Here is a 26,728-nt window from a genome sequence, read left to right as displayed (position 1 = left end):
AAAGATCTAACAAATCAACGGAATGCTCCGAAAAAATTCTTGAACCATCTTTTCTCATCATGAGGACATTTTTGAATCTTCGGATAAGAGACAAAGCGTAAAGTAAAGTCATATAACCCAACAAACCTTCAAGAAATCACATTTCCGAGTTATTTGCTAAATAACTCGTAGAAAAATACACAGACAGTACTCCAGTTATGTGCATGACTAAATATGTTCATTTAGCTTTGAAATCGTGCAAATTTCGTACTCTCTAAGCATTATTAGTAGTTCACATAGTAGCATGGCAAAAACTTTTGCAGCACGTTCTTGTGTTTAAAAGTTATAAAATGCATTTTTCTATGTAGTTTTTTTAAGCAAGTTATTAAAATATTTTTTTTTTCCTTACACTTTCTTCGTCTGGATTTCTTTGGAAAATTTTATGGAAATATTTTCAAAACCTGTCTTCTAACAAATAACATTGAAAGGTGAAGAAAATATTCAACTTTATCAATCAAGCAAAAAAATCTAAACAAAAATATTTTTATAAAAAAGGTGAAACAACAAAAAATTAAATAATAATAAATAATTGAATTGCTTGTCATTTTTGAACCCAATCATATCGTTTACAAAATCAATCAAAATTGTTAACAAGACAAACAAGCATGCGATGTAGGTAGTAGGTAAGCGACACGTGATATCGACTGCACAACAAAATATATACAAATTTATTTAAAATAAAACAAATAGAGAACCGTAGAGAAAGCTGACATGGCAACCATAACACGATGTGTCCTGTTATCATCATTTTTTTTCTGTCTGCCTATCATCGTCGTTGCTGTCGTATTACTTTTATTTAATCAACCATTTTATTCGAGTTTTTCACACATTTTTGATTCAGATCCCTTTTTTTTGCTTCTTGATGTTTGTTTCGGCAGCAATGAAGCGAGCCAAAGTTGTTTTTCTTCGTCTCAACATTTTTCGTATATTTGGATAAAGAAGAGGACGAACGAAGAAAGAGGACCAAGATGTAAGATAAAATATTGTTGATTGCAATAATAAAATTACAGCAGACACCCAATTAAATTCTAGGTTAATTATCCAGCGACGCTCCTGTCCTCTTCTCTATTCTCTTTGCTTTTTATCGCCTCGACTGCTACTTTTTGACTGAATATTTAAATTAAAATCGTTAATAATGATGAAATGAAAATTAAAATGAGCATCTAGCACAAAGAAAGACCGAAAATTAAATATGAAGTGGCATGGAAACTGCGAGTAAATAAAGCGCGAATGGGAGGAGGATTATAAAGATATCGATTATATTTGAATTTTTTAATTAAATTGTAACTATTCGCGAAATTTTACCTACTGGATTTCAAGGAAAAAACTAAACTCAATGAATTATGCCAACTATTTAATTCAAAAGTAAAAAAATTAAATATGCATTGGGAGAAATGTTCATTGGGTAAAAATTTAAATTGTGCATTGGGTAAAAACTTTGAATTGGGAAAAAATTTTTTTTTTTTTTTTAAAAAGAATTGTTCTTGGGCAAAAAAATTCAAATTGAGAAAAACAAAAAAAATTAAAAGTTCATTGGGAAAAATTTTAAATTGTTCATTGGGAAAAATTTTAAATTGTTCATTGGGTAAAAATTTTAAATTGTTCATTGGGAAAAATTTTAAATTGTTCATTGGGTAAAAATTTTAAATTGTTCATTGGGAAAAATTTTAAATTGTTCATTGGGAAAAAATTTTAAATTGTTCATTGGGTAAAAATTTTAAATTGTTCATTGGGAAAAATTTTAAATTGTTCATTGGGAAAAATTTTAAATTGTTCATTGGGTAAAAATTTTAAATTGTTCATTGGGTAAAAATTTTAATTGTTCATTGGGTAAAAAATTTTAAATTGTTCATTGGGAAAAATTTTAAATTGTTCATTGGGTAAAAAATTTTAAATTGTTCATTGGGTAAAAATTTTGAATTGTTCATTGAGAAAAATTTTAAATTGTTCATTGAGTAAAAATTTTAAATTTTTTATTAAGAAAAAATTTTTAATTGTAAGATTTTTTGATTTTTCTTTTAAATTTTTCTCTTTTAGATAAAGAAAAATATGCCAAAAAATCTGAAAAAAATTAAAATTTCATTAAAAAAATCACATTAGCTTCAAAAATAGAACAAAAATGAAAAATGTACAAATGTCAAGAGGAAAAATATGTGTCACAAGTCACAACAATAATGACAGATTGATAATACGGATAAAGGTGAAAAGCACTCATTAATTTTTTTTTCAGCACATTCACTGCACTTTCCATTTATTTTAGATCTGATTACGACTTTAACATTCATTTTAATTTTTTGTCGTCCATGATGGAGAGAAATTTTCTACAAAACAAAATAAATAACTACATTAGTGCTGCAACTTTAATGTGTTGTCTGATTTGATGTCTGTCTCGGCAGTTGGAGTGCGATAAGACGAAGGAAGCCATTTGTAGACGATTAAAAAACTGCCTTGATTGAAGCGCATGATAAATTTATGAATTTTTTTCCGCCGAGAAAATTGCAATTAAAAAGCATTAAAAACGCAACAGCCACAAAAGATGCACTTAATCTGTTATTAATTACAACTCGTTACGTGCGAAACATGGAATGAAACGAGAGATTTACACATTTCGCGCGCGCAACAACGAAGATGCAATCTAATCCAGAGCGCAACATTCAAATCAGGAAATAAATGGCAAAGCATTTGTTACAGCAGAATCGCCAACCACGAACGTCCGATCAAAAAGCACAAACTCGTATCGCATCAAGAGTAAAAACCCCACAACAACAGCGAAAGAATGATGGAAATTGTAGATTAGGCAAATTTTTGTTGGAACATCTGTTTGGAGCTCGAGCTCTGGCTACAATGTTCGCACTTGCAGGAAATTAAAATAGTTCATATCACGAATCAAAACGGAAATAACTTGGGATTTATTGTACTCCTTTTTTCTTTTTTTTTTTCGTCTACAATGAATGTTCATTCAAAACAGCCCCTTTTTCATTTATTATGTTTTGCATGAACTTTAACGCACTAATGCACTTTCTTGTGAAAAAAAAAACAATTGTTTGCCACATACGAATTAGACGGAGTAGCAAGTTAACTACATTTCAAAGTATTTGAAGGGTGTGTTTGGATTATTTATCTTCTTAACACAGAAGGAGAAACACATGAAGGAATTTGTAGCAAAAAAATATTTTTTGTTGTGTTTTTTTTTCTTTGAAAAAAAATATGAAAAGTCTAATGGTAATATAGCAAAATCGCATTTATTAAGTTTGGTGAGTAATTTTTTTTAAATTATTTTTTCTCAATTTTTTTTAATTATTATTTTTAAGTTTTTTATTATTACCTAATATATTTAATTTAATTTAATTTATTTAAAATTTTATATAATTTTAAAAATTATATTTAAATTAATTAAACTTAAGTATATTAATATTTTTTTTAAGATTTAATTTTTAATTATTTTTTTTTACAATATTTTTATTATTTTTTAATTATTATTTTTAGATTTTTTTTATCAAGATATTTAATTTAATTTAATTAATTTTTTTTCAATTTAATTTATTTAAAATTTTATTTTATTAATTTTTTAAATTAATTTAATTTAAATTTACAAATAATTTTTTTTATTATATTGGTTTAAATTATTTTGTCGGAAATATTCGCAATTTTTTAATTATTATTTTTTCGAATTTTCTTGATTAATTTATTTCTAAATTTGATTATTTATTTTTTTCGATTTTTTCAATTTTTTTCTTGAACAATATTTTATTGTCAATTTTTTTTTAATTTAAAAAAAATAAAATAAATTAATTTTTTTTAATTTTTTACGAATGAATTTTTTTTACAAAATTCTTATTTACTTTTTGAAACCTTAAAAGAGCATTTTCCAAAATTATTTTATTAAATGAGGTAAACTTCTAACCAAGTAACAGACAAAACAAAACAATACAATCCACAAAAAACCCTTTACAAAACAAAGGTGAAGATAACAATTTTTTACTCGAAAACATTAATTTTTTGTATCGCATTTAATTTTAAGTTTGCTACTACCAATTTTACTAATTTATCAGACAAGGAGGAAGAGATGGGCGTTCTTTTGACCACTTTTTGCTACCTACCTCTTTAAATAATAATCTTTAAACTGCACTTTTTGTACAACTTACATTTACTATTTTAGCAAGAAATTAATTCAACTCCGAACATGAACATAAATTTCACTTCGAGAGAAACAAACCGAAATTTGATTGAAAAACAACCACAACCACAAATATGTGGGTGACATTCATGATTCAATTCCCAACTAATAAACGATAAATTATTATATATTGATTAAAAATGACACTTGATTGACTTCAATGATGCCTTTAATTACTAATGACTCGAAAAACTTTTGGTTTTGCGATGAAAGGGAATATTTGCTTATTTCGGGCAAATAAAAAAAAATCTCAGCAAAAAATCTCTGTTAAACAAATATAATGGTATGTATCTTTAGTTTTTGACCTACTAAAATAACTTGCTGCCAGTGGAAACGAGAAGTATGCATGCATGCAGAAAAACAAACCGCAACCAACGTTAGAAAAATTGGCAATCTGTATCAATTGAATTTGTGCTTTGATGCAGATTATACAGATATTTTCACTGTGTGTGTGTGTGTTTGATGCGATGTTTTACGAGTTTGTTTTGTTTTTGAAATGCTTTTTACTAAAAGAATTCGAATGAAAATTTCACCGCCGATATTGGGATTGAGCTGAACTTTGAAGTGCATTTTGGGCAATAGTCTACTCCAGCCAGTTTTAGGCGCTTTCAATAACATTTCTGAGGGGAAAAATGCGCCATTATGGATGAAGTCGAGTCTGTCTGAAGCCGATTAATTAAAAGGTAAATATAATCTTTTACTTTATTTGAAGATTTTTATGACAGAAGCATATTTTTAAAGTTTTCAGGCAAATCAAGGTCTTAAATAAATTTCGTCAAAAAGATTCGAAACAACCAACAGCTTCAAAAAATACGGAAGGTAATAAGTAATGCAGAAGATGCTAACGAGGTCCAGAAGACTCATATATTGCTTGATCTATAATAAGTTTATGAAAGTTTTGGAGTAAAGCATATTATTCAATTTCATCTATTCAGAGGAACGATCATAAATGACTAACAAACTCAAAAAGACCCATCGGTTTATTGTTCTTGACATATATTAAAAAAAAAGTCTTGTATAAAAAACGCCATGAAACTAAGCAGAGAGAAAAGACGATCAGTAGTACACAAATATGGAACTTAAAATATCTCTTTTAAAAAACAATATATTTATCGTACTTCTTAAGATTCAAATCAAGGATATCTGATTCAATTCAAGATTTCTATGTCGAAAATTTTTTTTCTGATATTTTCACGTTTCTACGTATTTATGAGAAATTAAAAGCTGAATAAGTTATTTTTTATACAAATCTGTATAGATAACGATTTCTCGTGCCTCGTACTATTTACCGATTTGTATGAAAAATAATTTTTAGTTTTATATTAGATTTAAGAGGTATTTTAAAATGTTTTAAAAATAATTAAAAATTTTTAGCTTTTCTTAATTTTCAAAATATTTCAATTAAAATTTATTCAAAAAATCATAAATGCGCTCTTGTTATCCTTTCTGACAACTGATGACTCTTTGTTTGTACGAAAGAGAGAGTTGATGTTTCGTATTGTCATTGCTACCTCTTTTTTGTTTGATATCCGATGCTGCAAACACGAGAGATATTATGTGTTTTTGCAGCATTTGATGTGTTATTATTAGAAAACCACTCAATCAATTTTGTGAGTGATATTTGCATTTTATAAGCTGGATAATTGTTCAAATTGGAAAATGTACTTGGATGTTTCTTTCTCAGTTTTTCTCTCGTTTTGCTAATGAACTCGTTCTGTACGTGCCATCCCTTGAAAGTATCATGTTCACTTATCATCACTTTTAATATAATCGTATTAATAATCTTGTTATCGTCTCTAAAATGTAACGCGATGACAAACAAACATTTTACCGGTTTTCTATTACAAACGCTCAGCACGCGTGTTTGTGTTTCTCTGCATGAGATGAGCACACACACGTGAAACAATGAAATAGATCTACACAAAAATTTAAATTTATTTCCCGTGTGATGTGATGGGGGGGAGGATTACACGAAAATCCAAAATTTTGTTGACTTCGCAACTTTGAGAGGCATGAAAATTCGCGAAGCTCCCAAGAAATGCCCCTTTTCGTGTTCAGCTCCGGCATATATTTTGCGCTATTAAAGTGAACGAAAGCACGAAATAATTATTTTAAATTTAATTAGCTCACATGTACGGCGTGCTATGGCGAATGGGAGAGAGAAGAGTTGAATTGTGCTTTTCTAATTAAAATAAGTTTGTGTACAGTACACATACTTTCAGCCGTGTCAGGTTTGTTTTCCTCCTCGCACGACAAAATTTTAACGAACGGCATAAAACCAGAGAAAAGACGAGATTGTTTTAAAATGAAATCACTCCAGGGGAAAATGAACATAATTTTCATGACATTTGAAATTTAAGTAGACGCTCTATCGTTCGAGCGACACACCTGAAAAGCGACGACGATGACGACGCGTTGTTGGTGCAAGATCTGACAAAACTTTGTTTTTCTTCATTTCATATTTTTATTTTAATGAAAGTCGTTGTTTGACTTTTATTTTCGTCTTTGAGAGACAAAAATATCAATATTATGTCATTAATTTTAGGGCATTTTATTTTTTCTTCTTTATTAATTTTATTTTTTTTATAAATTTTGTCCTTTTTTAAGATTCAAACATCTGAAAATAAAAAAAATGAAAAAAAAAAATTATTATTTAAATTTATTTCAAATTTTATAGACATACAAATTATAAGGCAATTTAAAAAATAAATTAAAAAAAAATAAATAAAAAATAATTTAATTAATTAAATTATTTTATTTTTTTGTTTTTATTTAAATTGATCAAAAATTTCAAATAAATTTTGAACTAAAATTAATTAACTAATTTAATATAATAAAATAAATTAAATTTTAATTAAATTGAATTTAATTAATTAAATCATTTAATTAAATTAAATTATATATTAAATTAATTAATTAATTTTATATCATTTAAATAAATCAAAAAAGGTTTAAAATTTTTTCATTACATTTTAAAGTTGAAAAAAAAATAATTAAATGAGAAAATAAAATAAGGAGCAAAATAAATTTTGTGACAATAAAAATATTTTCAAATTTTGTATTGGGTCAAAATTTTAAAATTTACCTTGGGCATATGAAATTTTTTTAATGAAAATTCAGTCAAACAAATTACAAAAAAATCGTAGACCATGCCAAAAAAAAAGTTCTACGTTTAACTTGAATCGACACACATAATTAACATCAAAAGCAAATTAATTAAAAGTCAGTTAAAAGTTCTTGTTTTGGCCATTAAAAAATGTATGAACACTGCAAATTAGGGGAAAAAAGTTTCGTAATTGTTTGTTTTCCTGTTTTTCATCACAACGACGCTGAACGCTGATGTAAAGTGCTCTTCTGCAAGCAAATAAGGGCTCGTCACAACAAAGAGGCTTTAAAAAGGGCAGCAAAAACGTGCAACACTAACAACTCCCGACACAAAAATGACATATGCAAATCACATAATTGGACATAAGTCTCCTTTTTACCTTTTTGCTCCTCTATCCTAAGCCACTCTGCTGTTTTAAAACGAAACGAGGAGACAAATATTTAACACACACTCAAACAGTTATTTAAAGCTTGCCGAGCCGCCTGAATGGGCGAAAGATAGACACAGAGAGAGAGAAAGAGCGAAAGAGTGGTTCTATCTCGTCCTTGTGATGCGTCAAAATACTTAATTGGGATGTCATGACACTGGACATTTCTATTTAAATATTAGATGATTTCAAATTTGCGTAGCTGCTGCATTTCCGTGCGAGGTAAAAACTTGGTAAAATTTATATTTAAATCACAAATAAACTCGTGTGTTGTTTGGGAGAGTTTCTCGTCTTCCATTAAAAAGGATTAAACGAGATACTTTGGGATCATCGTGTTTGTGTTCACTCTCCATCGTTGTTTGGTACGGAAAAACCCTTGCTGTGGAATGAAATAATAAAGAATCAAACTGAACATCTAAAATTCATATAAAGCATGGAGATAAAAGCAAATTCTAATGATGAAAATAGTAATCTGGTGAATGTAGTTTAATGTTCACCGAACAGGAGAGTTCTGACTTTTAGTTTTTATTTTTTCTATATAACTATTGACGTTTTTTTTATTAACTTTTTTATAAAATTCGTTTGAATGAAAAACTTTTTTTATCAGGTTTGAAAAATTTTAATGAACCGAATTTCGTGAACAAAGAGAGAAAAGTTATAATGATCGAAGGTCTTTAATTAGATATTGCAGTTCATTGAAAGATTTTTGAGGAATTTAATGTTTTGCTTGGATTTTTAATTTTTTTTTTAAAGTGATTCTGATAGTTTAATTACAAACTATTTACATATTCCATTCTAAAATTAAAAAAAAAAAATAAATTAAAAAAATAATTTAAAAAAAAATCGAAAAAAAATAATTAAATACCTTATTGTAAGTTTATGGATATTAAGAAGGAAATTTAAAAAAATACATTTTTAATATATTTTTTTGTTATTTTAGTTTTAAATTAAATGAATTATTATATAAAAATTTTAAGATTATTTATTAATTAATTAATTAAATCATATAAAATTTAAAAAAATATAATAAATCAATTAATACCATTTTTATTTTATTTAAAATAATTTTATAAATTTTATTTTATAATTTAAAAAATTTTAGATTTATTTAAAAAAATTTTATTTAAAATTAAATTTTTAATTTTATTTATTTTAATTTAATTTTAAAAAAAAAATATTTTATAAGTATCCTTTTTTTTACCAAAATTAAACAAAATAATTTTTTGAATTTTTCAATAATTATTTCATGAAAATCATTCTTTTTATTACACAAACATTTGAAGCTTTGATCAAAAACTTTTATTTTCTTCATTTAAAAAAGTACCAATTAATTTAATGATTTTTTCACTAATTACCAAGTTCAAAAATAACTTTAAATAAAAATTTTTCATATACTGAAACATATATTCAACAAAAGTAACAAACAACACATTTCCTTTGAAGCCTTTTATTTCTACTTTTCAATGCATAAACGACAGCTAATAATAAAAGTTATACATTGAAGCAAAAAAAAAAGCAAATTGAGATGCAAAACTATGCAAAATCACAAGTAACACACTTCTGAGCGTATTTCCAAGAAAATACCCAAAGTCAAGTCCATTCAAGTGCGATTCTTTTACAACTATTCTAAAATGCTTCGATACATTCCCAGCCACGTTTTGTTTACGTGTCATTAGCTAATGAACTTTTTTTTTCTTCTCATCCATAGAGAAACAACAGTTTTCCCGACGCTTCGTATTGATGACTTTGTCGAGTTATTTTCCCTTTGAAATCTGTGCAACGATGATGATGATGATGTGGAAAACACATATTCATTAAACATTTTTGCGTTTCTCTTTCATTTGCCATTCATTCAAATATTGCTACAAAAATCATTGAGCTTCAAGTGAATTCATTATTTTGCAAATTTATAAATGGAAGTAAGAGTTAATTACTGAAAAAGTTTTTTTTTTGATGTTTTTTGTAACAATTTTTTTTCAATAGCATTCAATTTGTTTGATTGATATTGGAGAAATTTAACGAGATGTTTTTGTTTCAGAAGCGAGAAACAAAAAACTTTATTTAATCTTTGAATTATTGCCAAACACTGATTTGTACTTAAATTTTTCCACAAGAAAAACCATAAATAAACAGCAAGTTATTTACATGCGTCTTTTCTTGCAACGAAAAATGTCGAAAGTAGGGAAAACTTTTTACAGTAAAATAAATAAATGAGTAGATTTTCGACCAAACTTAATTATTCCATAAAATTCGTTGGAAGGTTGGTTGAAAAGTTCTCTCCACAAATTTAAAATAAATCTAAATTGATGCAAAAAGTACTTAATGAATGTCCATTTCTCATTGAGACGACGAGAATTGTTCGAATCGACTCGATAATTGTCGTGTTCTTTGCTTCCTTTGCATATTCCAGTCACGACTTGAATTTAACTTTGATGTCTTACCAAGAGACTTTTTTCTTCTACATTCATGTTTTCGCAAGTTTTTAAGTACAAGTGCAAATAATAAGGAAAAACTTTTAAATACTGTCTCTCGTTCTACGTTCCTTGTCTTAACATTAAAATATTATTATTACCCCAAAAAAAGCAGATGGATAGACGGAGATTTTCAGCTAAGCATGAGACATGAATGTTTATTTCTAAATTAACGCCAGACCGACTTCAGACTTCTCGTTCCATGAGTTTTCTTCGTTGTAGAGCAAAAAAGGAAAAGTTTTATGATATTAACTGAATGGTAGTCTATTATGAGAGTGATTACGTAAAAAGGCATCCTAAACAATTCGTTTTTATTTCATTTTTAATGTACAGTTCCAATATCTTTAATGGCTTGTTTATTTCGTAATAAATATTGGTAAATTCGATTTTGTAGTTTTTTTACAGTTTTTTCGGTAGAGAGACAACGTTTATGGTTCTTTTGTGCTTTTTGTCAAATATTGTCTGTCCAATTTTAATGCGATTACTAAACCATAACTATTAAAGTCGTTTAAAAATTAAAGTTTAGTAAATATCCGAAAATGAGGAGTATTAAAATGATGAGTTGCGTAAAATTGGCGGGAAATTTTTTTTTTTGTTAAATATCTTGTTAATATTAAATGAAAAATAAAAAAAATATATTTTTAAAAAATTCATTAGATTAAGTTGAGATTAATTGATTCAAAAATCTAAATGAAAATTTTTTTTGAATAAAAACTTTTGAGATCTTCTAAAAACCTAACCTCAATGTTAGTATTCTTTAAGTTGATATAACATTTTTATTTTCAAATAACTTTTCGGTTTAAAAAATTTATTTAATTAATTTTTTTTTATAAAAATTTGTTAATAAAATTTAAATTAATTTTTATAAATATTGTTTTTATTATTATTTAATTAATTATTATTAAATTAATAATAATTTTTTTTAAATATGAATTTAATTTTAATTAATGTAAATTTGTTGATTTCTCAATAGAACTAAATTTTATTTTATTTTATTCATTTATATTTTTTTTTTGTTTTCTACTTAGGTTTGTTTTTGCTGTTAATTTTTTTTTATTATTTATTTGTTTTTATTACTTTAAATTAATAAAATAATTTTCGATAAAAATTTTTGTAATAAAATTTAAATTTATTTTATTAAAAATTAAAAAATAAATAAATAAAGGAAATGTTAAAAGTCTCAATAAGGAATAATTTTAAGAATTTTTTTAATAATTTTTTTTTAGAAATTTTTTTCATTGCAGCACTTGGTCAATGGTCAACCTACTTTAAAATGCAATCACATAAATGAACAATTTCGTTCGAAAATAAACAACTGCACGACACATTAAAAGGACATTTATTGAAAAACTTCAAAAGCCATTGCTTGACCGCATTATTACTATATTACATTGACACAAAAATTCGCCCATTACATTTTTATGAAAGATTTTTTTTCTTCTTCAAAAATGTCACTAAAATATAAAAATCTTCGAGGTAAAATAAAATAAAAATATGATTCATGATGTTCTCAATTTACCTGCATTAAAGAAGATGGAAATTCACGACAAACCAAAAAAAAATTATTATTTATGATTGTGTTTAAAAGCTCGTCTTCTTGCGCTCTGTTCTCCTGCCAAGATGCTCAAAATCAAATCAAAAATGCTAAAATGTGATTTTATTACCCTGTCATATATGCATTTTCATTGTTATTGTGTGTTTTGTTATTTGGTATGTAAGAAAATGAAAATAAAATAAGAAGATGCAAGAAAGACACAATCTTTTAAAATATTTTTATATTTTATGTACCCCGAGAAAGAATGAGAGAAAATTTATTGTTGGGCAATTTCTTATAAATACGCAGCGAGTTGTTCCATAAAATTTTGTGTACGACGATTATGATGATAGTAATCATAATTTTTGAATGTTTTATGTCGCAATTTAAGTGCCTTGTGATTTGAATAATTCGCTCCGGATAGCGTCGAGGACGAGCTGGATTTCTTGTTTTTTGGCAGTAAGAAGGGAGTTGGAAGGATAAAAAAAAAGAGTTTGATTTGGTTTCATTGTTCGGTGAGTATTGGGGACAGAATATTTTATGAGGTTTGGATTTTTTTACTTATTTATGGTGCAGCGAAATGATTAAGCAAGGAACGACAAAAAATTTGAAAAATTGAAATTTTTTTTTATCATGAAGTTTCAGATAATTTATCTTTTTCTTTTGATTTATTTTAATAAAAAAATTAAATAAAATAATAAAAAAAATAAATAAAAACATATAAAAAAATTAAAATAATAATAAATAAATAAAATAAAAAATATTTTAAAATTGAGTTCTAAATTCAAGAAATTTACACTAATTTTAAATTATTGCTAAATTAAAAAAAAATGATTAATAAAATTAAAATAAAAAAAAAAATTGAAATACTTTTTCATACAAAATCACAAAATTCAAAAAATTTTTGATCATTAATTAATATTTTAGTTGTTTTAATGGTCTATATATTGATATTTGATAATTAAAAATTGATATAATAGTATTTTAAGTTAAAAATTTCATAAAAAAAAAACTGTAAAAAATTTTGAAAAATAATTTTTTTTTTAAATTTTTAAAAATTCTTGAAACATTTTTGGAAAACTATGAAAAAAGACCAAAAAACGGTCAAATTTGATGATATTTTCAACTTTTTTTTTATTTTCAAAATATAAAAAAAAAATTTTAATTTTCGACTTTTGAAAAAAAGTTGGGACAAAAATTTCAAAAAAAATTTGGAGCGGCCTAAAATAAAAAAAAAAAATTAAAAAAAAGCTAAAAATAAATTCTTCAAAATTTTTATAAAAATTTCTTTCCTTGTAAATTATCAAAAAAAAAAAAAATAAAATAAATAAAAAAAATATTTAAATAAAATTTAAATTATCTGAACAAAATAAGAAATTTCTTTTATCAAGCTGAAAGTACAATAACATCATTTGCCATGCTTAAAGGTTGTAAATAAACAAAAATCTTCACTTACTGCTTTAACGGTTTCAACGGGTTTATCAAGTGTCATAAACTCATAAAAAAAGTTTTAAAAATTTACATACAAAAATATTTATCGATAATATTTTTATTGTTTTTTTAAAGTATCACTTCAATAATTTTTTTTCAACATTCTACAAAAAAAAAAAAAAAATACTTGCCAATAAATTCAGGTTAAGTACTTACCTGGTTTGTAACGAAATTTCTAAAAGACAAAAAGTATGAAGAAAAAATAACAATCAATTATCATCTTGTTACTCTCTTACCTTTCCATCCTTTTTCGCATGCATCTAATCCACAGAAATACTCACATGAAGGAACACAGACCAACCATTGGGAATAACAAGCTCATCATTAGTGTCTTCTCTCCCTGTTCTGTCATAGAATATGGCAATCTAGTATAATTAAACAATTATTTGAATGTTCTGTCATGCAAAATTCTGTAAAGTGAAGAGATTTCCTCGTGTTTTGAACAGTTTTGACGTCCATAACTGGTTGCTTTGACGTCGATTCAGTGTCAATGCACTACCTTTCTAAAACGCCAAACAAAAAATCGACAGTCACAACAAAAAACGAAGAAAGTTTTGCGATTACGCGAATTATATTAGTGTGGGACTGTGTTGCGTCTTTTTTCGTCTAATAAGCAAAATAAAAAGTACTAGCTTTAGAATGATGACTTAACAATTTTTTTAAAAAAATATTTTTTTGTCTCTTTCTAAATTTTTTTTGTTGTTTAATGAGTCAGACTCTCAATCAGTCAAGTTAACGGTAAATTGCGCTTTTAAACGACCTTAACCGGCAAGTCTTCGACGAGAAACACGACGCGAAACAAAATTTTTCCATATTTCTTTTCTCACTTTCTCATACACAGTTCGTATGGCTGTCACGTATAGCTTCTTATACAGCACAAGAGACACTACTTATTTATTTAACCTGCTTTAAATATTAACATATAGCTGTTCTTTTACAGGTAAATGGTATTTAAATTCATTCATTACTGTAGAACACGAAACGCGAATCAGATGTATTTTTATTAAATTAATATATTTATTTTTATTTATTTAATTTATTTTATTTTTCTGTCGAAAATGTGGAAGCCATTGTTACTATTGTCAATATGTTTTTTGAGTTTTTCTTCGGTAAGAATTTTTTTTTTAAATAAAAAAAATAATTTTAATATTTTTTTTTTAATTAGTGTCAAATTGTCGAATATCTCAAAGCGGGACATAAATGCCAAAAGGAGCTTGGAATCGAGAAACGAACTGCTGATCGAATCGTCAAAGGCAACCCGGTTCAACCAACTGAGGAAAATCAATGTTATGTCAAATGTTTGTACCAAACCTTCGGAATTATCGACGAAGAAGGCGATTTCTTGCCAGACGTGGCACGCTTAAAGGTTCCCAAGCCCCTCGGTAGATTCAAGGATCTCGCCAACGATTGGGTCGACGAATGCCAGTACGAGGAAGGCGAAGATATGTGCGAAAAAGCTTACAACATTTGGCATTGCTTCGTGCGACTAAAGACCAAAAATCAACAAGAAATCATCAAGAAATTAACAAATTCACATTTGTTGTGAAGACAAGAAAAAAAAAGAAGAAAGTGACCTGATTTGTTATTATAAGTGCGTAATTTTTGTTTATTCTGTACGTTAGTGAAGTTGAAAAAAGTGTCAAAAAATGTTTGAAAATTGATAGAAAAAAAAAATTAGAAAAGTGCGGCGATAAAAATATGAAATTCTCACCTGTGAAATACTCAAAAATTTTAATTTTGCTTGACACGCGACAATCTGTTGCCAATCTCACGTAATCTTTTCCTCGTTGGACCAAAATAAAAAATGAAAAGAAAATCTGACACTTACAGATGGTGTTCATCCTTGGTATTTGTTTATCTCACCTCTAGCATACAAAACTCAAAGTGAGAGATAAACAAGACGAAAAATGGGACATTAAAAATGATAATTTAATCTTGGGCGGGTGTCGTTTAAGTTTTGCGCGGGAAAAGGACAGAAAAATAACTTTTTTGATTTAATTATCGGGAGAATAACAAAAAAAAAAAAAAACAACGAAGAAAATTTAGTAATAAGAAATCAGGTGTTTTCATGTTAATTCTAATTGCATTTTTATTGTATTCAGTCTTTTTTTATTTTAAATAAACATCAACTATTTTTTTTATATATATACCTTTAACGTTTATACAGAAACTAGAATGTTTTTATTACGTCTGTCTCGTAACTTTACTTGTCATTTTGAAAAGTAAAAAAAAAAAAATTAAGAAAAAAAGAAGGAAAAAACAATCCAGCTAATACTTTGTGGTATTTAAAAAGTTATGACAGCACTCGTGTTTGTTCATGCAAGCAGGAAGTGAAAAATAAAATTATCTCTTACTCAAGTGGTAAACAGAATTTTTGCTGTGAAACGACAACAACGTTTGTTCTATGGCTCGCTGTGAAAAGAAAAACATAAAGTTTGATAAGTTAATTCAACTGTAAAGAATTCAGTTGGAGATAGAGAAGTTCTTTCGGTACAAACTGTGGGAGTAGTAGCTAACAACGTAAGTAAGTACTAACATGAAAAAAAGACGTACTTTATCATGTTTCTTTCATAATCTTAGTTGATCAAGATGAGGCATTGGGATGAGGATGGAATGAAGACTTGAGCGCATTTTTATTTTTTTTACAGGATAACTTCGAATTTAGGTAAGATGTTAATTTGGGTTTAAAAGAAATTTTAACTAAAGGTAAAATTTTATTTTTTACAAACTGGATGAGTTTTCATCATTTGCTTCTTAATTTCTCCGGTATGGATGGTAAGCCTGACAAATATTGAAAAATGATGAAGTTCTATGGTGAGATTAAAACGGACATTCTATCATATTTAAGTCAGCCGATTAATGAACTCATAATACAAGGCTTAGAGTCAGATCTGAACAGATTTTGTTTTTGAAAAATCTTACAACAATCAGAAAAAATGGTAGAAGAATTTCACATCGTGACATTATTGGAGGATCTATTAAACAGAAAGAGCTTTATAATTTTTTTTACTCCAATTATGGAGTTCGGATACTTACAGCAAATCGCTCCATGAAAAAACACTCATATAAGTATTTTGCCTTTTTGATCTTCAAAATAACATAAGAATTCTACATTCAATGAGAAACATATTAAAAACTCTACATTTGCCCCGGATCTTTCAGTGCAGTGCAAAATGTTCCATCTACAAAAAATTTGGGTTTCTTCTTAACACAAAGTAATGATATGCAACTGATAAGCAAAAAATTTTCGAGACATGCGAAGGACTAAGAATACATAAGACCGAATAGAGAGGGTATATTAAGACAGAGGCAGAAAGTGTGTAAGATTGTAACATAAAATTGAAATTTTACTACCTCGATGTCAAAGATTGTCGCATCAATGCCTTAGGTTATTTATTAGATTTGTCTCATATAAATAATTTTAAATGAAATTTTCTGCATAATTATTCTTCAATATTTTTACATTTAATTCAGATAAAATTTTGAAATTTTACCAATGTTGACGGACATGTTCTAAGCGCAACTTTTTTTTTAAGAAACGCCCTTCAAAGTACTTTTGACGAGAAAACTGTTGCGTTTGTTTTGAAAGTCGAAGGCAAAAAAAAGATTCTAATTTATGAAGAGAAAATATTGTCAGATGTTGCACACACTTTAAAACTTGCATCCTGTGAATGGACTTGCAATAACAAGATAAACATTCATGAACTTTGCTTTTGTTTTTTAACAAATTTCCTCATCACCATCATGTAATCGTCAATTTTCACAACTTCTTTTACAACATTCGCCAACTTTCTTCATCAACGATAAATTTATTATTATTGGGCGTCGTGACGCATTTTTATAACGCTCATTAATTTAATTTTCATACACTTTATTGCCAAACATAATGGTCTACTAATCCCTTAATGATGTTAACAATTGCTCGACCATTTTCTTGTTTTACATTTATTTTTGTGCATTTTAATTCCACTTTTCGCGTTGTTTTTATATTTGTTTAAGTTTTTTAAGACTTTTCAACAAGAAGAAATGCGAAACAAAAAGAAAAGCACTTAAATTACGCAATAATTTTGTGTACATGTAAAATAATAATAATAATAACTGCTGCGGAACAATTAAAAGGACATGACAGTGCCTTCTCATTTTATTTTTCGGAAAAGTGAATTGCTTTGGTCATTAAATAATAAAAAAGTTTGCTCGTAAAAAACATTAATTTCCTTTAGAGAAGCGTCGAGATTTCAGCTACAAATTGGCATGATTTATGTACACAACTCAAGCAAATCGAGAGAAATATTACATAACTAATATCCAGGTAAATAATGTGCAATATTTTATTATCATATTATGGCGTTGACACTCGGCATAAAATGCTAATATTTGGAAATTGTATCTCACAAAACGTAAATGCAAATTGAATTTATATCCTGTGCGATGATGCAATTTCAATTTTCGGTATCGTGGCATCGAAAAATGTTCTGTGTGTGTGTCTCTTTCCGGTTTTTGTGACAACGCGTGACATCCTACTGCCTTCTCGTAATTTACGTAACTGACCACTAACTAAATTGACAAGACACATAATATGCAAATGCCGATTGTTTACCTATCAAATTTCCTCTGTCATCATGTAACTTTCGTCCTGCCATCGGTACTCCCATCTTGCAATCCGTTTGCGATCAAATTGATCTCTGACATCTCTCAAAAGCTTGTGAGATTATTTATCTTTGAGCTGTCAAATCTATCAATAACGAAACATTAAATGGTTTGATTTAATGACACAATTGTTCCTTTGTTCGTGCCTCTCACAAATTAATGTAGCATGATGATTTTACCGAGTTAGTCTCTTTTTTTTTTGCTTAAATGCAAGTTCAGACCCGAAGCGTTCAATAAAATGATTTTGACAATATTTTCTACTAGCGCCTTAGGTCAGACAATGTAATAAGATATCAACAGAAGCAAAATGCAGACTAACACAGAGAGAGGATAACAGACAAACAAAACAAGGTATCTAATAAGCTGGGTAGAAGGAGAGGCGTTTTTGTGTTGAATATAATATTGAAACGGAAATTTATTTACACAAAATCTAAATTCTATTTCCACAGAGGAGATATACGACGAACAACGACGACGACGATTGTAGCAGAGTAGAATCGTGTTATAGAGTTATTGTTTGGGCAGGTGAATACTTGAAATAATATGTTTTGGGGGCATATCACCTTTTTGTTTGCTACGAATTTATCTCGATTTTCTCTCGTGTCCGTGCAAAAGAGGATTTCTGCTGAAAAAGGGTAATCGATGTTGTCTAAGGGAATGGTTGAGATTGCATCAGATGCGGAAGTTTGATCAGAGATTGGATTCTCACAGAAATCATGGAGTTGTGAAAATTGGTTTGACTTAGATCTGAAGTTTGAACTCTACTGAAAATTTGATTTCAAAGGTATTCTGTTTTTGATTTTCTTTAAGATAGACTTTTGGTCAAAGAATTATTTAGAAATGTAAGTAAATATAACTGAAATCTGTCATTTTTCAACAAATGAATAATTTCATCGAAAGTTGAAGGTTTTGAAGCTATGATTTTGAAGAAAATTAAGAAGCATGGTAAGTTATCAATTTTTTTGACAGGCTTTAATGTTTATCTAAAGTCAGTCAGTTTTCCTATATTTTTATTTTTTTTAGTTCATTTTAAGCTCTTTTGAAATTTTCATAAAATATTTTCGAATTCAGCTCATTATTTTTTTTTTTTAATTTTTTCTTATTTTTTGCTTTAAATAAAAGCTTTGTAACGCAATAACTCAAATTCTGCTTCATGAATCTCTTTAAATTTTTTATAATGAGTTAATTTTGACTTTTAGAAGGTTTTGGAATTGACAAAAAAAAGAAAATGATTGTAAAATTCGTGAAAAATTAAGAAAATCTTGTGTAAACTTTATTGCATACCATACGGAGGCTTAAAATTAAAATTTAATTGTTATTTTTATTAGAATTAAAATTAAAATTAATTAAAAAAATTTTTTAAAAAAAATTTTAATTTAATTTAATTAATTAATTATTTTTACCATTAATTTTTAAAATTATTTTTTTTAAAAAAGGTAATCTCGAAAACTATTACGTCTCAGAATAATGGAGAAAAAGTTACGACGTGCCGCATGTTGTTCACGAAAAAATTTTGAAGAAATTTGAAAAAAAAATTCACTCAGAGTTTCTTACTTATAGAGCAAAAAATTTATGATTTAAAGTTTTATTAAGCTCAGTTTTATATTTTTTAAATTTTTATATTTTTTGTTTAAACCTGCTTGTTTAATTTTTTTATTTTTTTTTATCGTTTTCCTTCAAGAAGACTTGTTTCATGCTTTATAGTTTGTTTTTTTATTTTTTTTATTTTATTTATTTTTTTTTTAATATAAAAATGATTTTAGAAGTTGAAAACTTCAAAAATGTTTTTTTTTTATTTTTTTAAAAATTATTTTTAATTTATTAAATTAATTTTTTTTTTATTTTTTAAAATATTTTTTTAATTTAATTTTTTAATTAATTATTTTTTAATTTTTACCTCATTATTTCAAGTCTCGAAAAAAAAGTCTTCTTTATAATTTTTTTTATTAGAATATCGTCACTTCCAATGTCCAATAAATGTCAAAAAAGCTCACCTTTTCTAAAATTTATTATTTTCTTAATGAATTTAAAGCAAAAGAAAAAAAATTATCTAATAACTTTGCTCACTCACCTTTACTCGTTTTCGCATGCCAAGCCACCGAACATGCATATATTAAATAATTTAAAAACCTTTTTGTTGTTATAAGTACTTCTCATTTAACATTTAATAAGAGCAATTTATTATTTTTTCCCATCTCCTTTCCGTCTATTTAATTTTATTTTTCTTCAGCTACGCGACGGAATGCATGGCAAAGTTATTATTATTAGACTCATTACGCTAACCCGGCAGATGAGCATCAGCACTCGTCCAAGATCTTTGAAACACTTTTCTCGCGCGATGATATGAAAGAAATTCTCGTGCGTTTTATGAGATTTTCATAAATCTCTTTAATTATATTGTTGCTCGGTCTCGATGATAAAATGCTTGGTTTAACACGTAATAACGAGCGAGCGAACGGATAGAGGAAAAAAATCTTCAGAGGGAAATGAATTCTGAGGAAATTAATAAAAATTAGTGTTTGTGCGCGTTCATCATTAAAAAAAATGTTGGTTTACGACTCGTGTCACCCTCGATTCGACATGCAATAATTTCATTTGAACGGACAGGAAAACCCGAAGAAGAAAAGGAAGAAAAATAAAGAAGCTAATTTGCCACGTAAATATTTTGAATAATTTATCACATAACTACACATAAGTTTATCACTTGCTTTGTTTTCTTTCCGCTTTTTTTTTCGTAGTTTTAACGACCTTATGTAAGAGAAGAAGACACATTCGGTATGACACTGACACCGACATTAACACGACACATCGCAAACTATTTCGCAGAAGAATTTTCTGTGCCATAAAAAAATAAGCACTTGTCTATTGTTATTTGATTTTCACACAAGGTGTTTGCAAAGAAAAATACTACTCGAGTTCAAGTAGGGTGAAAAACAAAGAAAAAAAGTGAAATTCATACGTGATTTTGTCACAAATGTTCTTCTTGCCAAAGGTGTATAATTAACACGTACGAACTTCTTTTTTTTTTGCGTTTCTTGTTTTTCGTGTAAAACTTATCCGGTAATTAACACGGAAAAATTTTACTGTTGAACAAACAACGCAAGGAGGAAAGATCGAATTTCATTCATAAAATGGATCGGAAAAAGTTTTCCATGTGAGCATATTATAAGCTAATTAACACTTGACGAACCACAAAAGCCATTAATGAGAAAAGTTAACTACGCAGATCGGATTTCCAAAAACGAAAATTACTCAACATGATTGAAATTGTGCGTATCAATTAGTGACGGAAAGGAATTTATACGCATATGCGGCTCTGTGAGAAGTGATTTTATCGATAGTTACGTGATTTATAATGAAGATGTTCGTTTATTTTGTGTTTGAAGAGCGGAAATTATCCTTGTGGGTAATTGATTGATAGGAATTTAATGCGGAATATTTTGGTTGAAGGAAATGGACAAGTGTTAGAAATTGTTGACTAAATATTTGGCGGGAAATGAATAAATTGCTACAGTTTTTCCAATTTTTTTTTCAAAAGTTTGAATTATTTCAAGAGCTAAGTTTTTTGAAGATCAAAACCTGAGATATAAAATTTCTTAAAAATGTTCTTTTTCAAAAACACATCACCCGAAAGTTTGAATTTTTTTGGTTTTGTATTAGTTAGGCCTAAAAGATTTTTTCAACGAACCAAAGTATTTTTAAGCATTTTTAATAAGACTCATAAGAGACTTCAAAATGATTTTTCAAAATACTTTTATAAGCCAAATGCACTAAAATTAAAAACTGTTCGTTGTAGAATTTTGAGATTTTTCTAAAGGCCTGAATAAACAAAAATCAAAAAATTATAATTTTTTTTTTTCTTAAAAACTGAGAGACTGAATTAAAAAAAAAATTCAAAAACTGAGAACTTTTCAAAAACTGAAAATATTTCAAAAACTGAGACTTTACGAAATCTGAAAAACAAAATCTTATAAATTTCTTAAAAACTGAGAGACTTCAAAATCTGAGAGATTTTTCTAAATCTGAATAAAAAAATCTTATAAATTTCTTAAAAACTGAGAGACTTCAAAATCTGAGAGATTTTTCTAAATCTGAGAGACTTTTCAAAAACTGAGAGATTTTTCAAAAACTGAGAGATTTTTCAAAAACTGAGAACTTTTTCAAAAAATAATTTAAAAACTGAGACTTTTAAAATCTGAAAATTATTAAAAAAAAAAAAAACTAATTGAAATCTTTCAACCTGCTGCAAAACTTGAATTGATCCGCCTAACTCCAAACTTATTGACCTATACAACTCTTGACAGAAACCTAAAAAGAACGCGATTACATAAGACATAAGACGACCTAAGAGACATAAAGTTTACACCCAATATATTAGTGTGACATTTTTATTTTTCACTGTCACGAATTACAAATGTAATTCCAGTTTCTCATGTTTTGTCTTTTACCTACTCGAAATCCAGAGACGCCAAAAATTCTAAAAGAAAATACGAATCTACGTTGATTCTTTCACCTTTTGGAACATCCCTGTTTTCCACAAACCTGGAACGCTTATCATATTTTTATGATCCCATATTTCGTTTTTGGCGAAAAAAAGATATAAATATATGAAGCTTTTCGGTGAGACATGGAAAAATGAGAGAAAGACTATCTAAACACAGTTCATAAACCTCCACTCCTTTTGCGACGACGAAGATAGTTTCTATACTTAAAAAAAAAGAATAAACTTTTAGTTGGAAAGCAATAAAGTAGAGTTCAAGGTATTTACAGTATTTTTCTATATTTCGTTTGGGTTTACTGTTTATTTGTTGTCACTGTTAGTTTAGTGAACTCCTGAACTGAACTCACGAAAGTAAGACGAGAAGAGGATTATGCCGCATGAGTGTTCATATGGTTTAGAACTGAAAACGAAAGAAAATAAAGAATTTTTCCTTTTTCTTGTTAATTTACGCCGAAGCATGTTCTGGAAGTAGAATAATTCATTTTCACACGTTACCTTTATGTTACCTCCCGACTAAAGTGGAAATACTTGTAACATTCAATTTAATGTTTTAATTACCGTCATTGGTTATGTTCGGCTCAAGGTTTCTTTTTTTTTCATTTCACGACGCAAAAATAACATTGATCGAACGGATTTCCACACAATGAGCCAGTTATAAAGCTGCAAACATCTGTTTGGAACATGATTGCCTTTATCATTGTCTTTTGTGTGTGGATTAATTTAGTCGTTGCATTTGGCGTATTTATGAAACAATTCCATGAATTTTTTGCGATAAAATGCCGCGCGCCGAAGACATTTTCCTTTTGGCGAAATTGAATTTCTTTTTATATTTCACAATTTTATATAAATTAAATAAAGAGCGAAATGTTCCTCTGTACGACGAACGTGAATGGGGAATAAGCTCGTTTTGCATTTTATTGACAATAAACAGAACAACTTTTTTTCGCTCAGTGTATATATTGGAAAATATTGAGTGAATGACATAATTTTCTTGCACAAAACCACCGTCATAAATGCAATGCTGTCGCGATATTTACATATACTTTTCTCTATTAAAATCGTTAAATGTTGTTCCATAAGTGAGTTTTATGTACTACATTGTTTTACTATATGGCATTTCGTAGCGACACACAACATCGCGGACGTAAATCTTTTTTATTATCGGCAATTTGGATGTTTTGTTGTGAAGTTTATGCATGCCAGCCAAAAAAAAAATTCAATTACATAAAATTTTATTATGAGGATTATTTTGGAACTGAGATTATTCGTCGATGACAAGGACAAAAAAAAATATTCAACCTGTAAGAAATCGTATCAAATCACCCGAAAAAACAATTCTCGATAAGATAAATTTAAACTCCCAAATTAGCAAACGTTGTAATTTACCGTCAGCAGAACTAAATGTCCTCATCATTTACAAAAGGCTTACAAAACTTGTATCGTGTTGTTGTTGTTAATGTTTGTTGGTACGGTTGCATTTTGTAAATGTTTCGGCATTTAGAGAGACATAGAGCAACGACGATAGAAAGAGATTTGTGTGTGAAGGCAGTTTTAATTTGAACATATAGCCGGCAGCAGTCACATATGATTTTCCACGTAGACACATTTGCATTTATGTTAATAATTAAATATGCTAATGGACTTGACTAGTAAATCTGAATCAATTTCCCAAACAATATCTGTCTAGGAAAATTTTGTGCCCCGTAGCTATAAACTAATTCACTCGGTGATTTAGGAATTGGTAAGGGGGGTTGGAAAGTTCTCGACACGAAGTTTGTGTTTAATTTTTTTTTTGTATAATTAAAGCATTAGTTTTCAGATAATTGACTTTTATCTTTTGAATTCATCACCAAGCCTTAATTATTTAGAAAAAAAAAATTAAAAATTAAGAAAATTTTATTTTTTTCTCGATCAGAGAAATCAGAAAAAAGTTATACATTGTTATTTTAGATCATTTTAGCTACAATTCGAAAGATTTATAAATTCTTTTCTTGCTCAAAGTTTTGCCATATCTTTTGGAAATAATAATTGGCTGAAAATTATTACTAAAAATTTCTTATTCGAAATGCTTTGTTCAAGATATCAAACCAAAAAGAACACTTAAAACACGCCCTCTGGGCGAAAAACGAGTCAGATTGATCCCTTAAGAGATCAGGTTGGTACCTTAAGGAATCAGATAGAACCCATAATGGAACAAAAAATCCCTTAAGAGATCAATATGACCTCTTCTGATCAAATTGATTCTTCAGTAATAAGGGATTTGACTATTTAAAAGATCCAGTTTTTTTAGATGACCTATTCGAAAGGGGATCAGGTTGATCCCTTAAGGGGTCAGATTAAACCCTTAAGGGAACAAATTGATCCCTTAAAGGATCAAAAAATCCCCTTAAAGCATCAATTTGACTCCTAAGGGGTCAACCTGATCCCTTAAAGGGGTAATCTGACCCGATTTTTGCCCATAGGGCGATGCTTCACTTATAAAGTTGATATGACATTCAAGATATAATAACGACTTGGGCTTATTTCTGATACAACATCTTCCATCGTTCGTCTTCAAAGGTCTTCTTGGCTCATAACCCAGGAGTAGATGAAAAAACCCATAAGATACGTTTTCAGTAGGTAAGCTCATGCAAATTCTTTGGTTACGCTTCTTGATACTTTTTTGGAAGTTTAAAAATGTGCACGTGTTTTCATTAAAAGAACCTCATATAAATCTATGACATGACTTCTCCGAAGTTTGATCATACTTGTCGATATTGATTTGTAACATCACATAAATCTGATAATAATCATCTGCCTTAAATGAACTGAAGGGTAAAAAATTCTCCTTATTCCTCTCAAGTAATTTACTGTATAAATTGTTACATTCTTAACAGAAGATTATTAATTTACTTGATAATATCATAATATCAGTTTTAGTTCAGTCTGAAGGCTGTTTACTTCCTTGAAGTCTTTTATCCTGATTTCTGAAAAAAAAATATATAAAATAGAAAGAAATAGGAATTTAAATTTAACTAAAAAGTTTAGTTTAAAAATTTTTAATATAAAAAGTTATTCATACTTACTTCCACGTAACTTTCCAACCATCCATCATCCTGTAATTTACTTAAAACAAGTTTTGTGTGGGAATTGTCTTAACTGGCAATATACCTATACCATAGCTGCGTTCATTCACAAGTCCTGCCATTTATTAGAACAAGGTAACAATATGGATTGCATTTAAAACTAAAATATGTGGATACGGAAATAAAATTTGAAATTTACTACACAAGTACTGTACTTACCTTGCCTGAGAACGAGTTAGAGAGCATCGTATCGTGTCCTGCTACTAAACAACATCAACAACAATAATAATAATGAGGAGGCAGGTAGTGCTTAGTTTGGAATGTAAATAAATAAAACATGTCCTCTGAGATTTGCTGATGAGTTGCTGTACATTATGTACTTATGGCAATTCAATGAGTTGTGCTCAATGTTTGTACTCACATTGCCAAAAATTTTGTGGTTTAGTAAAAATGTACCGACACACGAGTGGGAAGTATTTGAGAAACGAAATGAAAAACAAGAGAGGAAGTCACTTAAATTTTAATGGTTGTATAAAAGTATCCTGTTCCAGGTTAACATTCGTTTGCGATATTTATTATCATCACATACTTGTGTTATTCGTGTTGTTGTCGTCGTTGTTCAGGAGGCAAATAAAATTTTAACAGTCATTGGTTTTTATTTCAATTTTTGCACACTTTTTTTTAATGGAAGCTACTTAAATTTCTTTCAGCTAGATTAGCAATGGGAATTTGAATAATTTTTTTTTTCGTTCATCGAATTGATTAATTTTGATACATTTTTATCGCATTTCGATTGAAACGAAAAGTAGACAGTGAGGCGTCATTTTTCACATAAAAATATTTTTCCTTTGTTCATTTTTGGAACAAAAACTACAAAATAAAAAAATCGAATAAGGAAGGAGACAAATTTGAATAGAAAACAGATTTTATTCAACACTTTCCTTCTTCGAAGAAATTGGCAACTAAAGAAAATTCGTGATTGATAAAATATGGAAAAATCAACTAAAAACAAATTTTGTCTTTCCTCAGACAAAACTTATCGAATTTTCGTTCAAACGTTCGACGGAAAGACAAAAATTCACCAAATCCGAAAATTATTCAAGAAAAATCTCCTTAAAAGCAAACCAAAAAGATCAATTTTACTTAACTAATGTGGTTTTGATGTCATTTGTTTAGACAACCACTAAATTGGTTGTATCAATCTTTCGTTGTCTTCTTCCTCTTCGCTCTTTAAAAAACAAAAAAAATCGTAGAAACTTTCGTCTGTCAA

The 26,728-nt window shown here is 27.9% G+C and overlaps 1 protein-coding gene across 1 annotated transcript; it reads left to right on the top strand.

The window, feature by feature from the left end:
- Positions 1-2,709: 2,709 nt before the first annotated feature.
- LOC134828449 (general odorant-binding protein 69a-like) lies at positions 2,710-14,791 on the top strand. The gene is made up of 2 exons (XM_063841428.1): positions 2,710-2,787; positions 14,411-14,791. Exons 1-2 carry the CDS (start codon positions 2,710-2,712, stop codon positions 14,789-14,791), a joined length of 459 nt encoding a protein of 152 aa, XP_063697498.1.
- The last annotated feature ends 11,937 nt before the right edge of the window (positions 14,792-26,728 follow it).

Source organism: Culicoides brevitarsis, chromosome 2 (genome assembly GCF_036172545.1).
Source record: "Culicoides brevitarsis isolate CSIRO-B50_1 chromosome 2, AGI_CSIRO_Cbre_v1, whole genome shotgun sequence".
NCBI lineage: Eukaryota > Metazoa > Arthropoda > Insecta > Diptera > Ceratopogonidae > Culicoides > Culicoides brevitarsis.
Note: the sequence above shows the minus strand (reverse complement) of the source record. Positions and strands in the feature narration are given on the sequence as shown.